The sequence below is a fragment of the Zootoca vivipara genome, chromosome 9 (assembly GCF_965207765.1).
Source record: "Zootoca vivipara chromosome 9, rZooViv2.hap1.1, whole genome shotgun sequence".
NCBI classification, from domain to species: domain Eukaryota; kingdom Metazoa; phylum Chordata; class Lepidosauria; order Squamata; family Lacertidae; genus Zootoca; species Zootoca vivipara.
In genome coordinates this window covers 51,346,914-51,363,811 of record NC_142592.1, presented here as the reverse complement: position 1 = coordinate 51,363,811, position 16,898 = coordinate 51,346,914, and the positions used below count along the sequence as shown (strand labels likewise).

Genomic DNA, 16,898 nt, shown 5'->3' with positions numbered 1-16,898 from the left:
ATCACGGCTAGAGCAATAGACTCGGGTTCAAATCCTCATAGCATGAAACTCAGCCTCGCAGGGTTGTTGTGGGGATAGATGTATATCCCCACCTTACGGCTGCTTGCCAGGAAAAGGTGGGAAACAAAGAACCTCCAAACTCAGAAGAAAAATTCGCTCATTTTAAGGGCGCGTGCTCCCTGTTAAGCCTTTTTTTAAAAAAAGGGAAAAGGCTACAAACATTTGCAGTGCAAGTCCTTGAGCAGTTTAATGGGGTTGGGGGAATTCACACGTAGCGTAAAACGGATCGGGCTGTTAGGCTCTCAGGTGCAGCGCTGCGCGTGTTTGCTCGGGACTTTTCCTTCCCACCGAACGAGCGCCCGTGCGCCACCTCCCAAGTTTGCGCGCGGCCGCCAGCGTGCACGCGGGGTTGCAGCCGGCCGATTCCCTGCGCACCAAGAGGATCGCGGGCAGAGGCAGGCAGGCGTCCCTCCTCCGAGCTGGGCGTCAGCTGCCCACAGCCCGCGCAAGGCCCTGTCTGGCCGGCCGGGCCGGGAAGCAAGGGGGCTGGGCACCGTCGGAGCGCCAAGCGCCGCCCATCGGCTCCGCCAAGCGCCGCAGCTGGCTTGGTTGGTTGGCTGGCTGCTGGCTGGCTGGGCCATGGTGGAGCAAGCCGACGACGCGCCGCTGCTCTTCTGGGCCGAGGGCCCGGCCGTCTCCCTCCCGGAGGCCGGGGAGCCCGGCGGCTGGGGGGGCTCCTGCTCCGGCGTCAAGGGGGAGGCAGGCGGCGGCGGCGGCGGCGGGGGGCGCCTCCAGGAGCAGGAAGGAGCCGAGCAGGTGGAGGAGGACCAGATCTTGGCCGTGTTCGTGGTCACCTTCGATCCCCGCACGGGTAAGGGCTGCTTGCAGCAGAATCGCTTAGGGGTGCCCTCGCCGGACCTCCCTTTCCACCCCCGTGGAGGAGGAAGGGACTCGGATTCGCACCCAGTCTCCCCCCCCCCGCAGCCCGGGTTTCGCGTGGTGGTGGGTGCCTTTACAGCAGCAAGACCTTAACAGGAGCTTGTCTGTTTTCGTGCGTGTGTGTCCCCCTTTGGATTGCTTTCCGGCAGAAACGAGTTTCTCTGACCATGCACAAAGGGCGCTCCCCTCGACCTCGTTTAAGCTGCTGCTGCTGCGGGTCGGCATACACCTTCCCAGGAAGGAAACCAACCGGTAGGTTGGCACAGAATAAAAAAAAAATTCCTTCCAGTTGCACCTTAGAGACCCACTAAGTTTGTTATTGGTATGAGCTTTCGTGTGCATGCACACTTCTTCAGATTTGTCACCTCTTTTCCTACTGCCTTGTGATGCCCAGAGAGGTTCCTAAGATATAAGCCATGAATTCTTGGGCAGGGAAGGTGACTTGCACCTGTTTGCTTTTCCACCAGGCTTTTCCTAATGGAAAACTTAATAGTAACTCCGCCCACTGTGAGTCACGGGCGCCCTTTGTGGCAGCCACCTCAGTGGTGGCTGATGATGTCCGTGGAGGGTGAAAGGTCTGATTGGTTGTAAGCAGACAAGACAGGCAGGTGGGGCCTGGCTGAGGGGAAAATTGAGGCTAGTGGGACAGTGCCATGTTTGCCCCAATTGAGCAGCATCCCCCTTCCACACAGGTATCCCTCGGAAGACATCTCCAGATGATGGAAGGGGATAGACATACGCTGTCTACCCACTGAGTTCAGAGAGGCCCTGTTGGAAGCAGTAGGGCCTGCACCATTGACCCTTGACCTCTCAAACTGCAACTTCAGGGTACCACTCCAGGGACTTAGCCCAAAACATTTGGTGTGAAATGCAAGCCTGGTGTGAAAAATACACATGCTCTCCCCTTCCCCGCTGGCGCATCCATGAACATGAGGCATGATTCTCTGGGACATTTTCCAGCGGAAGTGTCATTGAAATGAAAGGGAATTGCTCGAGTGCACAATTGTGCTTGTTCTGGTGGAGCTGCCCCAAGAGGACTTCCTAGTGCCCTTAGATGCCCAGGTTGGTCTGTCCGTCTCTGCTGCTCTTAATGGCAGACATGAAGGGATTTCTCTCTCTCCATCTCCCGTAATACTTGAGTATGGGATTACCCAATTACACTGATGGCTGTTGATTGTGGATGGACAGAAAGGGTGCATCGCTTCTCACTACGTATCTTAACTTGCAACCAGGATAGCCAATGGGGTATCCTTCAGATATTTGGTGGACTACAACTCCCATCATCCACAGCTATTGGCCATGCTGCCTGGGACTGATGGGATTTGTAGTCCGGCATCCGGAAGCACTGCACTGCCTTACACAATGTGCTGCCACAGAATGTAGCAATGGGCTGTGGGCCTGTTTTGGGGAGGGTCAAACAAATCCACGGAGGAAGATGGGTCTTACCAGCCATTATGGCTAAACAGAGCCATACTGTTCTGAGGCAATATGCCACAGACTACCAGTTTCTGGAGAACAAATAACAAGGGACGGCTGTGGCCTTCAAACCCTGCTTGTGTGCTTCCCAAGGGTGTCTTACTGGTCACTCTGGGAAGCAGATTTATGGACTAGATGGGCCTTTGGTCAGATCCAGCAGGTCTCCCATTGCATTCTCACCTGCAAAGTTGAAGATATGTTTTCTGTTATGTTCTGTACGATTGTTACCAATTAGGAGTACTGTAGTTGGAAGGACGTTCCTCCTAAGGTAGTATGAAAGATATAGTATAGTATGAAAGATATAGTATGAAATATAGTATCTGAAGAAGTGTGCATGCACACGAAAGCTCATACCAATAACAAACCTAGTTGGTTTCTACGGTGCTACTGAAAGGAATTTTTTTTAGTATGAAACCTGTTAAAGGCCCTTCCCTGTAACCAGAAGGGTCCTTTCCCTTCCGCTGAAATGGGTAAATTCTGTTGTTGCCCATTGAAAAGGTTGTGGGGTGCCAGCAATAGTTTATCCAGTTTGCAAATGTGCCCATTGGCACAAAAGGTTTGGCAACCCTTTTGTTAAAAGGAGGGATTTGTGGTGTCAGAAAGCCCATTGGCACAAAAGGTTTGGCAACCCTTTTGTTAAAAGGAGGGATTTGTGGTGTCAGAAAGCTCCCAAATGTATTGATCCTGGATGTCCTGCTCTTAAACTCTAACTGTACAAGGATTGTTTGTAGTTACTTGGTTGGTGTGTGTGTGTGGGGGGGGGAAATACTCTGCACATGCCTAAAGGCATTGCCACATGTTCCTGGAGTTACCTTTGCTTTTGAACATTAACAAGAAGAATTAAGCCCAGCCTTGCTTTTATAAGGATAAGCAAAACTGAGTACCGTTTTCACTGTGAAGTTTCTGCAGCATGAATCTTTTTAGAGTGGCTCAATATTTCCTCGTTTCTTGTGTTGTGTCCTTTACCTACATCCTGTTGCATGAATATGTGGCAGGTTTTCAACAGTTTAAACAAGTTCTTTGGAAATATATGCAATTTGTGTGGGGTTTTTTTAAAAAAAATTGTTTCCTGCTTTTTCACTGGAGGTTACTGAAGGAAGCTAACGACAATAATGCAATGAAATATATTAAAAACAGATAAGAAATAGCTGTGAAATACACCATTAAAAACAAGACAGGTAAGAAACATCAGTCATTTAAAATAAAAAAAACTAGTGAAAACCAATTTCAGTATATTCACAAGCCGGCTTGTAGGCCAAAAGCCTGTTTAAGTAAAAAAAAACATTTTGTCTAAATAAAAAAAAGATAACATCATAGCTACTGCAAGATAGGATGACAGCTGCCAGCTTGTCTTTAAAAGAGGATTAGATAAAACTCATGGAGCATAAGTCTATCAGTGTCTACTAGCCAGGTTGGTCATGTTATGGGAGGCAGTATGAATACCAGTTTCTGGAAACCTCAGGTGGGTAGACTGCAGTTGCACTCGGCTTCTGCTTGCAGGCATCTTATGGGCATCTGCCAGTTGAAATCAGTTATAAGCTTTTGGCCCTCTCTAACATGGCTCTTAGGGATGCGGGTGGTAACCACAGGGCCTAAGGCTTGCCGATCAGAAGGTTGGTGGTTCGAATCCCCGCGACGGGGTGAGCTCCCGTTGTTCGGTCCCAGCTCCTGCCAACCTAGCAGTTCGAAAGCACGAAGTGCAAGTAGATAAATAGGTACCACTCCGGCAGGAAGGTAAACGGCGTTTCCGTGCGCTGCTCTGGTTCGCCAGAAGCGGCTTAGTCATGCTGGCCACATGACCCAGATTCTGTATGCTGTCTCTCTCGGCCAATAAAGCGAGATGAGCGCTGCAACCCCAGAGTTATCCACGACTGGACCTAATGGTCAGGGGTCCTTTTACCTTTTAACATGGCTCCTAAATCTCTTATTTAGCCTTTTTAGGCCTTCCTAAAATGACCTGGGTATCCTACAATTGCAGTCCTACAATTCTGCTTGTATGGAATAAAGTCCTATTGAACTTGAGCGAAAACGCTAAAGGGTTGGGCTGCGTGCCAGCTGATTCTTTTTCCAGGGTAACCTGTAGCATTGACTGATGCTCACCTTTAACAAGTTAGTTCAAGTAGCTTATATCTTCTTTGGTCCTAATTCAGGTATTGATGGATCACCTCTCTGCCCTTGCTCAGCCAAGGCAGTTTACATACATGCATCCAGTTCTGTCTTAGCCACTTGAGTTGGCCTTGCTTGAGCGACTGTGGAGTGGCTTCTTGCTTTCGTGAAGCTCAATAATTAATGCTTCGCTTGAAGAGCACTTATCTTCAAGGGTTCTTTAAATGCCTTGCAAATTCCCGAGCCATGTGGTGCAAAGTCTGCTGGGTTGATTATGAAACCTGTAATGGAAAGGTCACGGATAGGTATGCAATGACTTGTTAGTTTGTCCTTAGGATGTTGTTTCTGGTGGTGTCTGCATGGCTGCTGTCTTGGAGGTGGGTTGGGGAAAATATCATAACAATGACTTAATCCACCACCCTCAAAAAGTCCAGCAAAAGAACTGGGTTTTTACCTGGCACCTAAAACAATGTAAGGTTGGGACAAGGTGTACTTCATTGGGGAAGTTGTTCTATAGGTTTAAGGGGCCACCACCAAAAGGGCTTTTCCTTTTCTAAGGAAGCAGACATAATTGCAGTATTATCAGAGCCTACATATTTTGGCTTGGCCTTCTAGTCAGTCATAGCTGGTGGTTGCCACTGACCCCTTCCCCTCTCTGTTCTGGGAAACTTCAGGCATGTGTCGGTTATGGTCCCATTGTCCTTGGCGAGGGACAACATCTGGGATCCTTGGGCACCTTGGCAGGGCCTGTGCTTGATATCTGTCCCAGGCTCCTGTCCCCCAGCACTTCTTATTTCCCCCCTCCCCAGTTTGGTCCTCCCAAGCAGTGCCTGGAAGCTGAATCTAGCCACCATTTTAATTTCCCACAACGTATTGGGGAAGGCTTGCAGCTCAGTGACAGAACATCTGTCTTGCATCCAGAAGGCATCTCCTGGTAGGGCTGGGAATCTGTCCTGTCTGAAACCTTTGAGAGCTGCTGCTAGTCATTGTAGACAGCATTGAGCTATATGAACCAATAGTCTGATCTCAGTACAGTCGTACCTTGGATCCCGAAAGCCTTGCGAATTGAACGTTTTGGCTCCCGAACGCCGCAAACCAAAAGTGAGCGTTCCGGTTTGCAAACGTCCTTTCGAACCCTAACGTTTTGGAAGCCGCACTTTGGTTTCTGAACGTTTTGGAAGTCGAACGGACTTCTGGAACGGATCCTGTTTGACTTCCGAGGTACCACTGTATAAGGCATCTTCCCGTGTTGCTGTATTCTTCTGCAGCTTTTCCCACATCTTTCCTACATCTCTGTAATGCCTTTCCTGAGTTTTGGCTGCAAGTCTGTCCCTGGGATCTCTTGGAAGAAATGGTGGAGTCATCTGTTGGTCATTTATGAATGCAGACAGGCTCACTGACAGTACCAGCCACAACCAGACTATAGTGAGGAGTGGGTTTTTGTTTCTTTTCGTTTTTGGTATCCTAGGTTAAGCACCAGTGAAAAATTCAAATTACAGTTTACAGATTTATGTCTACTTGTACAAACAGTCAAGGAGCAGCGCTGTCCAAATAGGCAAATATAAATGCATTTAAAAGTACAAGGAAGTTATAGCAAGATGTCAGTTCTAGATAATAAAAAATAAAATGATTAATGACGAAACGGTAGCTTAAATGTCACACAGGCTAAGATAGCAGTTTTAAATAGAAACACCATGCACTGTTTTCTCACGTCCCCTCATGTGACAAAGTTCTTTTGCCTCTTTTTCTGTGGAAGGAAGCGAAGGACAACATCAGCAGACTCTCTCTTTCTTTCTCTTTCTCTCTTTCTCTCTCTCTCCCTCCCCTCCTTTCCCCTTACCGGTTACGTTCTTTGCGAATGTTGAGGAATGGGAGGAAGTAAAGCCTGGATTGCCTCGCTAATATTTCCCTGACCACAAATTTGCAGTTCTAATCTTGGGGCTGTTCAAGTTCTGCTTTTGGGCTCGATTGAAAGTCTTCCTGATGTCAGAATTAGTCACTTTGCGGAGGACTTTCCTTATCCCCCGCAAACACGCGCTATCAGTTGTCATCGGCGGCTACTATTCGCGACGACTGTGGCCACATTCGCAGCGAACATTTCCCGGAGTGGTTTGGCACTCGGTCCTCCTTTGCGGAGAACTCTGAGAACTCTGCAGCTCTGTCCGGGGCGGGCAGGGGTCCCCTAGCAACTCTGAGCACCTGTGACAAACTAGGATTATTCAAGGGAATCCATGGCTGCTTAAAAGCGTGTAACTGTATGGTATGAATGTGTCTGAGGCAGCACAAATACCAATTACAGGTGAACTGCAGTGGGAGATGACTGTTGGGCTCCTGCCCAAGATCTAGACCTCTTCTCTTAGGGTAGAACTTGCAGTGATATCCAAATTCCCGCCGCTTAAATTGCCTTGTTTAGTGGTAGGAAGTGTTTTTCTTTCCCCATAGTGTCAGTGCGTCCGTAGCTCTTATGAGTACAGTATGGAATGTGCTTGTGCCAGGGTTGTGGGCAGGGTGGATAAAAATCAATGATTAAAAAATGGATTTTTTTTGTTTAAATCAGATTTTTTTATTATTTAAACCAGACTTTTTTATTTTAATCAGGTTTTTAAAATAAAATGCTTTTTGAGGAAAAATCTTTCTAAAGATAGTTTTCTATTTAAGTTACGTTATAGTCCAAAGGCTATTCATCAGGAAATAAGGATCTGTTTCAAGTTTTTCATGTGTGCTAAAACTCGGTCTGATTTTTTTTTAAAAAAAAGTTTAACCACATCAGTTTATAAACATGTATACATATGCTATATAATGTTATTGCTTTGGTTAAATAAATTGTTAAAATTGTTATTCAGGAAATGATTGTTTTTCTCCTTCCGATAAAGTACAGCAGAAAAGTTGTCCAAATATAAACAATTCACTTATTAAACCTCACAATAATTTCATAATTATGTATTTCTAATAGTATAACCAAATCAGTCATTTTGATATAACTGTATTATTCCAAAAATGAAACCTTCCTCTGGTTGCAGATATTAAGATTATACCAGCAAGAATGAGTCTTTGTAAAATGTAAAAATAAATAAAAATTAAATCAAGTCTTACTGACTAGTGATTTAAATCGTGATTTAAATCAAATCCACCCTGGTTGTGGGAGTAATTTATAAGCGCATCTCAGCGATGTGTAGGCCACTCCATTTTGTAAATACTGTTTTAGCTTTATCGTTGTGTGTGCATTCCATGGGACGCAAGGGAGAGGCAGAAGCTGAAACAGGGAAGGGAAAAAGTTTAACTGGGAGCTTGTCTGCACTTTTCATTTAAATCGGTATCATACCACTTGCAGGAAGCCAAGGGTCAAGACCGCTTAAAGGGACATGATAGGGCTTCAAATGTGTAGTGCAGCCTGGTGTGACCCAGATATTTGCTGTTTGTGGGAAGCGTGCAGAAGCACCTCTCTTCCCTACCCAGAAGAACTTTGCAGTGACCCCTGTCCTTCCTTTACCTGAGTCTACTCTTAGACAGAATGAAGCAGTTGCCACAGGCGGTTTGATTCTGGAAGTTATGAAAGGGCAGCAAATGGTTCACTATTTATTTTATTATTACTGTATTTTCACTGCCAGGGGAGAAACGGGAGAGGTGTTTGTGGACTTTTCTGCTTGCAGTGCCAAAATGCCCTGATTGGCTTTGACTGGAAACAGGGCACCATTCACTGCTTGGGCTTCGGTTGCAAAATGTTTTGGGTTGGTTCAGCCTGGGTCAGCTTCAGCCTATATCGGACTGTGGCTTGGTCAGATGTGGGGGTCTGGAGGACCTTCTTTTATTTAGACCTGTGTGCTCAAGTTCCCTCCTGTTGATTGATGCTTTGCTGTTACTGACACCATGTATTGGACGACTGCTTGGAGCAGATATAAAAACAGAAAAAGATCAAGGGGTTCCTCAGCCTCCCATCGTTGTGTTTTCCCTTTCTTTTCTTTTTTTAAAGATAATTTTTATTAATTTTTCCAAACCCAAACAAACAAAACAAAAACACTTTTCATCTTATTTTCACCCATCTCAGTTCATTTTGCTCTGCCGAGCTGTGACTTCCCTCCCTCCCATCATTCGGTTTTCTTTCCCACTCTTATCTCGCAGTTCCTTTTTTGTCCATCTGGTTAAAACCAATCCGTAGGATTTATTTCAGTCCTGCAAGTGTCTTTAAACTTCTACAGTTCTTCTCCATATAGTCAATGAATTTACGCCATTCCTTTTGGAACTTTGACTCTCCCTGGTTTCGGATCCCGCAGGTCAACTTTGCTAACTCTGCATAGTCAATCATTTTCGTCTGCCACTCCTCAATCGTCGGTATCTCTTGTAATTTCCATTTTTGGGCTAGTAAACTCCTAGCCGCGATTGTAGCATACATAAATAGTCTCTGATCTCCTTTTGTTATTTCCTCTCCCATCAGTCCCAATAGAAAAGCTTCCGGTTTTTTGGGAAACATCTTTTTCAATTCATTATATATCATTTCCCAAAATCTTTTTACTTTTTCGCATGTCCACCACATATGATAGAAATCTTTATTTTTACATTTCCAGCAAGATTTACTACTCATTCTATACGTTTTGGCTAATTTTACTGGTGTTAAATACCATCTATGCATCATTTTCATTACATTTTCTTTCAAAGCGGTACACGCAGTGAACTTCAATGTCTCATTCCATAATTTCAACCACGCATCATATTCAATATTATACCCCAAATCCCTTGCCCATGTTGTGTTTTCCCTTTCAATGCCGCCATGTGCAGGGCTGGAGAATAATGTATAATACCGTAGCAAAGCCTCTCTACCTTCACATCTCTATGGTAGCATACCATATATTGTTGCACTGCTTGGCTGACGTATGCCATTGAACATGCAATAAGAACATAAGAGCCTGCTGGATCAGGCCAGAGCCCATCTAGTCCAACATCCTGCTCTCACAGTAGCCAACCAGATACCTATGGGAAACCTGCAAGCACGGCCTGAGTACAAGGGCACTTTCTTCTCCTATGGTTTCCAACAACTGTTGTTTCATTGCGTTTGTGAGTCCTGGACTCAGGGTTTGGGTGAAAACTCTTTTTGAGGAGCCGTCCTCTTCTGCCACAAAAGCAATAGATTACTTCAGACGCATCCCAAGTTTGAGTCCTGAGGAGTCTCACACCTAACTTCCTCTCCCTTTTCTTTCAAGGCTGTCCTGGTTTGTGGGTGCATGAAACCATGGTTTACCTGTTTGGACGAAAACCAGGAAATTATGATTTGCAAGAAACCCAAATTGGACGTGATTAAACTCCAGACATGAGGGGGGAAGGGAGTGGAGCAAACACACTGGCCTGATGTCCGTTTTTTTGGCTTTTTATTTGGCTTTACATTACTTTACTTTACATCTATTTTGGCTTTACATTAGAACAGCCCCAGGGTTACTTACCCTGTCTCCGTGAAGGTGATGCGGAAACTGCCAGAAGAACATTTCTAATAATCTAGCTTTTATGAACAGGATTCAAATGAGGGAGCGAGGGTGTGGGTTCAGCGATCCCGTCCCGTCCCACCCCAAATGACCAAAAAAACCAAGCACCCTAATTCTTGTTTCAAACTGCTGTGTCCTCCTCAAAGCAAACAGAACGAATGACTTAGGAGGCTTCTAATTAAAGCACCGAGCTTGCTCGACACGCCACACTTCTTCCTACTTGGCATGTTATATATCACACACACGCACACAGGGTGTGACTTGGTGAGAGAATGCCTTTCCCAGAGGAGGCTGGCCATCTGTTAGGAGCCATTAGCCAAACTTACCTGCGTCTGCCAGGCAAGGACTGCCTCATCACCTTGCTCCATGAGCGTGAAATGGGTGACGTGGCAAGAATAATGTGCGTCTGAGTGGGGAGGTGGGGAGAGATACAAATCTGTTGGGCAAGACAAAGAGCAAACAAAGGAGTCACTTCATGTGAGCCTGCTGGGCGGGGGGTGGGAATCAGGAAAGGGATAAACGTTTCCCAAGCATTGGACACACTATTTTTCAGGATGGGGGGTGGGGAAGGTCTACTGTATCCAGCACTTTCTGATCTTTAATGCTTTAATGCCCATTGATTCCATTTGCGAGAACTGGAATTTCTGCTGGATTGTCTGTAAATTTGGTTGAAGCAATGATTCTTCAACATCAACTTCGTTGGACTGGTCATGTTGTGCCGGATGCCTGATGATCGTCTTCCAAAGCAACTACTCCATTCCGAACTTAAAAATGGAAAGCGTAATGCTGGTGGTCAACAAAAGAGGTTTAAAGACTGTCTCAAAGCAAATCTTAAAATAAAGACTGACAACTGGGAAACAGTGGCCTGTGAGCGCTCCAGTTGGAAAACAGCTTTTACCAAAGGTGTCATGGGCTTTGAAGAAACTCGATCTCAGGACGCAAGGGAGAAGCGTGCTAAGAGGAAGGCACGCTTGGCAAATCCACACCGTGATCAACTCCCGCCTGGAAACCAATGTCCCCACTGTGGAAGGAAGTGTGGATCCAGAATTGGCCTCCACAGTCACTTACGGACCCATTGTTAAAATCGTGTTTATGGTAGACAATCTTACTCGGCTACGAGTGATAGAAGAAGAAGAAGAAGAAGAAGAAGAAGAAGAAGAAGAAGAAGAAGAAGAAGAAGAAGAAGAAGAAGAAGAAGAAGATTGAGACAAGAAAATAAGTGGTTTATACATTTGGTCACCCAGTTCCAAATCTAGCTGTCTTCACTTGTTGAACTGGTGCAGTTAAAGCACCAGTTTTGAACAGTTTACTATACCACTTCGTCTCTCATCCGCACCCCGCCACACAAAAAAAAATCCACACCTCTCTAATCAAGACCAGGTTTTCATTTATAGTTAAACAGAAAGGATGAGAGTGCCAGAACTTGAACCCATAGCATGCAGAGATGCGTCTAAGTGGTTTAACAAGTTGCCACCACACCCCATCCTGTTCCTTGTATTTGTTCTGCTTAAGACAAACACAAATTTGGAGGCGAGATATGCTCCAGGCAGCGGAGCATTTCATCCGAGCAAACAAGCTCTTCTCTCCGCTTCCCACACCCAGCTGTTCATCTCCAAAGCTTTAGGAAAACTGGTGCAACTCCCAGCGATACAGAGACTGGAAAGCTCACTGGAGAACCTTGGGTCATTTGCTGCCTCTCGGCCTAACCTACCTTGCAGTGCAATGTTAGAAACTCAGATATATAAGGTGATTCCCACATGGCACCTTGAACGCTAATTAATGTCACTACAATGGAATGTCTAGGCAACTCTCTTTTGCAATGAATTATTATTATTATTATTACTACTACTACTACTACTACTACTATTATTTATTTTTCATTTCATTTCTATATCGCTTTATATTTTAAAGAAAAAAACCTCAAAGCAGTTTACAACCAATCCAGAATAAAACAAATTTCAAGCTTTAATGAAGATATTTCAGATCCTTCTCTAAGGGACATTTTGCCTTCCCCATATCTATTTACCTACTTAATTTATAGAGCTGCCCCATAGCAGAAGTACCCTAGAACAGTGTTTCTCAACCAGTGTGCCTCCAGATGTTTTGGGACTACAACTCCCATCATTCCTGACCACTGGTCTTGCTAGCTAGGGATGATGGGAGTTGTAGTCCCAAAACATCTGGAGGCACACTGGTTGAGAAACACTGCCCTAGAAAGCCAGTGTGGTGTAGTGGTTAGAGTGTTGGACTAGGACCTGGGAGATCAGGGCTCAAATCCCCACTCAGACACGAGGCTCACTGGGTGACCTTGGGCCAGTCACAGCCTCTTTACCAGGGTTGCTGTAGGGATTAACTGAAGGTAGGGGGAACCATATACTCCTCGGAGAAAAAGGTGATTTTTGTTGCTGCTTAGTCGTTTAGTTGTGTCCAACTCTTCGTGACCCCATGGACCATAGCACTCCAGGCCCTCCTGTCTTCCACTGCCTCCCGCAGTTTGGTCAAACACTGTCCAACCATCTCATCCTCTGTCGTCCCCTTCTCCTTGTGCCCTCCATCTTTCCCAACATCAGGGTCTTTTCCAGGGAGTCTTCTCTTCTCATGAGGTGGCCAAAGTATTGGAGCCTCAGCTTCAAGATCTGTCCTTCCAGTGAGCACTCAGGGCTGATTTCCTTCAGAATGGATAGGTTTGATCTTCTTGCAGTCCATGGGACTCTCAAGAGTCTCCTCCAGCACCATAATTCAAAAGCATCAATTCTTCGGCGATCAGCCTTCTTTATGGTCCAGCTCTCACTTCCATACATCACTACTGGGAAAACCATAGCTTTAACTATACGGACCTTTGTCGTCAAGGTGATGTCTCTGTTTTTTAAGATGCTGTCTAGGTTTGTCATTGCTTTTCTCCCGAGAAGCAGGCGTCTTTTAATTTCATGACTGCTGTCACCATCTGCAGTGATCAAGGTGATATATAAATGCAATAAATAAGCTCTTCTGCTTACCTGCCTAAGAATGATTTGGGGGGTGGGGCAGCCAGATGGAGATGTCAGCCGCCGACCTGGCATCCAGAGATCTCAACTTGGTCGCAATTGGACCCGCGCCAGTTGCAAAACGTGCCTGGCCCCTGGCTAATTTCTAACACTGTTTTGGGGATTAAACAAGGTGGGGGAGAACGGTGAACATCACCTTGAGCTCCTTGAAGGAGAAGGTGGGATACCAAGGATACATAAATAAACTCCCACCACCCCCAACCTATTTGCCAGTGCTGACAGGAGTTGGGATTCCCAATAGCATCTGGAGGGCTACAGGTTTCCCATCCCAGAATTATCAGATGCTCTTCAGTGTATTTTGTTGTAAAAGGGGGAATCAGAAGGAGGCCGCTTGCTTGAGGTGAGGCCCAGCTTCTCAAGTGAAGTAGTTAGATACCAGGATGAAAGATGTTGCATGTTAAACAGGCAGCTCTTGGGGGAAAAGAGAATGTGGTTTCTGTAATAATAATTTTCTGCTGCCTACTAAGTTAAAACGGTTGAATGTATGAAGCTTTGCTTTCCGTGAAGCAAATAATATTGCTTAACTAGGCACAGGGCTTACTCAGGCTCCCGAAGGAACATGATAGGCAATGCTTGATTTCAGCAGCTAAATATAATTTTATTGATCGATGTTTGCGCATGCAATGAGAAATTTCTATATAAAACACAACCTGATTGGCAACGACATAATAGCGAGGCTATTGACATCTTTGTGGGCTTGATAGCTTTTCCAGTATACGGATCCCAGTGGATACAGGGTTGGTGTTTTTTAGGGTGGAGGATTGGAACAGGGGAAATAATGCTGTTACTTATGGGGGCCTAGAATCTAAGCTTGTCATTTCTGCCCATCTGAGATAAACAACCTGCAATCATCAGCTAAAATTTACAGTTGCAGTGGATGCTTTTCGGGGTTTTTTCGCCACTCTTTGCTATGCTGATCGTGTTTCACCTTGAAAAGTATTGAGTGTGGCAGCGTCTATTTTGAGGATCAGCCTTCGCAGTCTCTCTTGGAGGAAAAAATGCAGCGTTTTTGCTGGAGCTAGGTTTCGTAAGAGGCAACCTTTGATCAACATCACCCTTGTGACTAAGTTCACTCAGGTGGTGGTGTGGTGTGGAAAGCCAGTCTGATACCATGGTTAAAAGTGTCAAATCATGGCCATGGAGACCTAGGTTCAAATCACAACTCAGATGTCATGGACCGGTAGGATGCGGAGGAGTGGTGGGAGGCAACAGTTGGGGAACCCCCAAGGGAAGAAGACTCAGAGCCTGGGGAGTGGTGATGCGACGACAATGAGTGGGCAGAGGGCGAAGAGGGAGCAGACTGGGAAGAGGAGGTGTCAGAAGCTGAAGAGCTAACAGGACTTAGTGAGCAGGAAGAGGCTGTGGCAGAGAGCAGTCTAGAATCAGAGGCAGAAGCAGAGGGTGGAGATAAGGAGGGCCAAGAGCCAGAGCTGGTGAGGAGTCACGGGTGTCTCCCTCTCCTGTCGCAACTAGCTCCCTCCCTCCCCCTTAGTCTCCCAGAACCAGAAGAGGCATGAAAAGGGTTGAGAAGTTAGCTTCACACAGGCACAGTTTCAGATTGCATGGGGGAAACCCTGGAGAGGAAGGGACTTAGGCAGCTGTGGGGAGACAGGGACCTGCAGTCTCCTCAACTGCTTCATGGGGGCAAGACCGACCAGAGATGAGTTGCTATGCTCATTAGGCAGCTCCTATGCAGACCCTGTTTTTTTTTTTTTGCTAATAAAGAGTTAACTCCAACTTGCTCAGTGTGATTTACTGGTGGCTGGCTCCTGTCATCAGATGTGGAGCTCACTAGGTGACCTTGGGCCGAATCACTTTCTCAGCCGAACCTACCTCACTGGGTGGTTGTGAGGATAACATGAGCTTCTCCGATGAAGGGCTGGATAACTCTGTAATCAGTAAAGATAACTAAAAGGACAAGACCAAAGGGAAAGGGGATAAGGCACAGGAGAGGCACAGATTTTACGGAGGGACTATAACTCAGAGGGTTGAGCAAAGACAGGTTTCCCATGTGGAAGATCCATGGCATCTCCAGTTTAAAAGGATCAAGTCACAAGTCTATCTTTGCTTGAGCCCCTAGAGAGTTCTGGCCCATCAGAGATAACACTATTGCACTAGATCAGGGGTTCCCAACAAAATTTTCTCGAGGACCCCTCATCGAGCCGCTATTGTGACAAGGACCCCCATTAATTGACTTACTTGCTTGAACATAAAATGCATTATCTTCCTCTTCATCTGTAGGCCTTTGTCGTATTAATGAACCACTTTTTAACCAATGGTCCATTTTTAACTACGCGAACTGTAGCTTCCCTGAAAAACAACGCTTTGTTTACAAACACTACTGTTTTGCAAAGAGGCAGTGCGCGCCAGGGAGGAGGGAGAGGAATGGAGAAGACAGGGTACCTGTGCAGTAGCGCACAAATGAAGCCGACGCGCGCAAAGCATCTTGGGGGGGTGAGCGTTAGTAGAATGCGCGTGCTGCCTCTTTGCAAAACAGTAGTGTTTGTAAAGCGCCACCTAACGGCATACAGCAGAACTACTGCCTCTATCTAATTCTAGTTTTGCGCTAGACTCTGCTCATGCAGGAAGTGGCCAAAACAAAAAATCTGTTATCATACGAAATAAATTTAATATATTTTTTATTCTAATAGCATATTGCGGACCCCTCTGGCATAGCTCGCGGACCCCTGGGGGTCCCCGGACTACCTGTTGGGAACCACTGCACTAGATCAAGGGTGCCCAAACTTTTTTCAAAGAGGGCCAGATTTGATGAAGTGAAGTGAGGGCCAACCAAAGTTGTTGAGCTTTTTTAGGATTGAAGTTGTTGAGCTTTCGTTAGGATATTACCCCAAGACATATACTGCCACGGGGGCCGGATTTAAGCGACCGGTGGGCTGGATTAGGCCCCCGAAATGGACTTTGGACATGCCTGCACTAGATGGACTTATATAAACATTTTAACCCCACTTTTCAGCTGACAAAGGCCTCCCAAAGTTCCTCAAATATCTCTATTAAATTGGCTCCTGCCCCCAGGCTTGCAGTCTAAAAGACATGACACAACAGGAAAAGGGATTGGGCAGCAGGAGGAGGGGGGGGGAGAGCTCAGGCATTATATCTTAGCTAGAGAGTGCTTGTAATGACCAGCTGCAATGGAAAGCTGTCCAAGGAGGGAAGAAGGCAAAAACTGCTCTTCTTTCAGCTGAGCTGATGGAGTGGCCCTGCTTCCCAGCTCTCTCTCTGTGCTTTAGTGTCTGCTTGGATCCGAGAGGTTGGTGTGGGACTGCTAAGTCGAGGAGCACTTTGCCATTCGTAGCCTCTTCTTCCTCCCCACGGCTTGCAGAATTAATGACCTGGCATTGACCGTTGTATGCACGCCTACATAATACGTTCGGGCCAATTGCCTTGGTGTTCGTGTCCAGGTGGGTGTTCACGTTGCGTTCTCCCCCCTCCTCCACAGGTAACATGGTTGAATGGTGTTTGCCGCAAGACATTGACCTGGAAGGCGTCGAGTTCAAATCCATGGCCAGCGGTTCCCATAAAGTTCAGTCGGATTTCATGTGAGTGTACAAAATGTCCCCAGGGTCCTGTGCTCGTGCCTGTTCCAATGTGCGTATCCTCCCATTGTCCAGAAAGCACACAGCACAGACTGCCCCTGATTAAATGCATGAGGCAGTTTCCATTGTAGACTTGACAGAGATGCCTGGCGTTAGCTATGATGGCAGGGTATATTTGTTATGTAATCATTTATTTGTTGAGTTTATTCCCTGCCTTGACTCTCCTGTTTGAGTGCATATTGTAAGGACTTTTGGGTGGTGGTGGTGGGGTGAGGTGTGCAGGTCTACTCTGAAGTAAGGCCAGCTTG

General features: G+C 46.2%; 1 protein-coding gene across 2 annotated transcripts in view; it reads left to right on the top strand.

The window, feature by feature from the left end:
- The first annotated feature begins 447 nt into the window (after positions 1-447).
- DENND11 (DENN domain containing 11) overlaps positions 448-16,898 on the top strand; it is a 28,086-nt gene continuing 11,635 nt past the window's right edge. Inside the window, exons 1-3 of one of the 2 annotated variants that reach the window (XM_088652240.1) lie at positions 636-871; positions 1,632-2,001; positions 16,494-16,593. In XM_088652240.1, the coding sequence (XP_088508366.1) occupies positions 16,499-16,593 (95 nt within the window). In that variant the 5' untranslated portion in view covers positions 636-871; positions 1,632-2,001; positions 16,494-16,498. Of the gene's footprint in view, positions 872-1,631; positions 2,002-16,493; positions 16,594-16,898 lie in introns of both variants that reach the window. The other variant, XM_035127894.3, reaches the window with a different exon arrangement.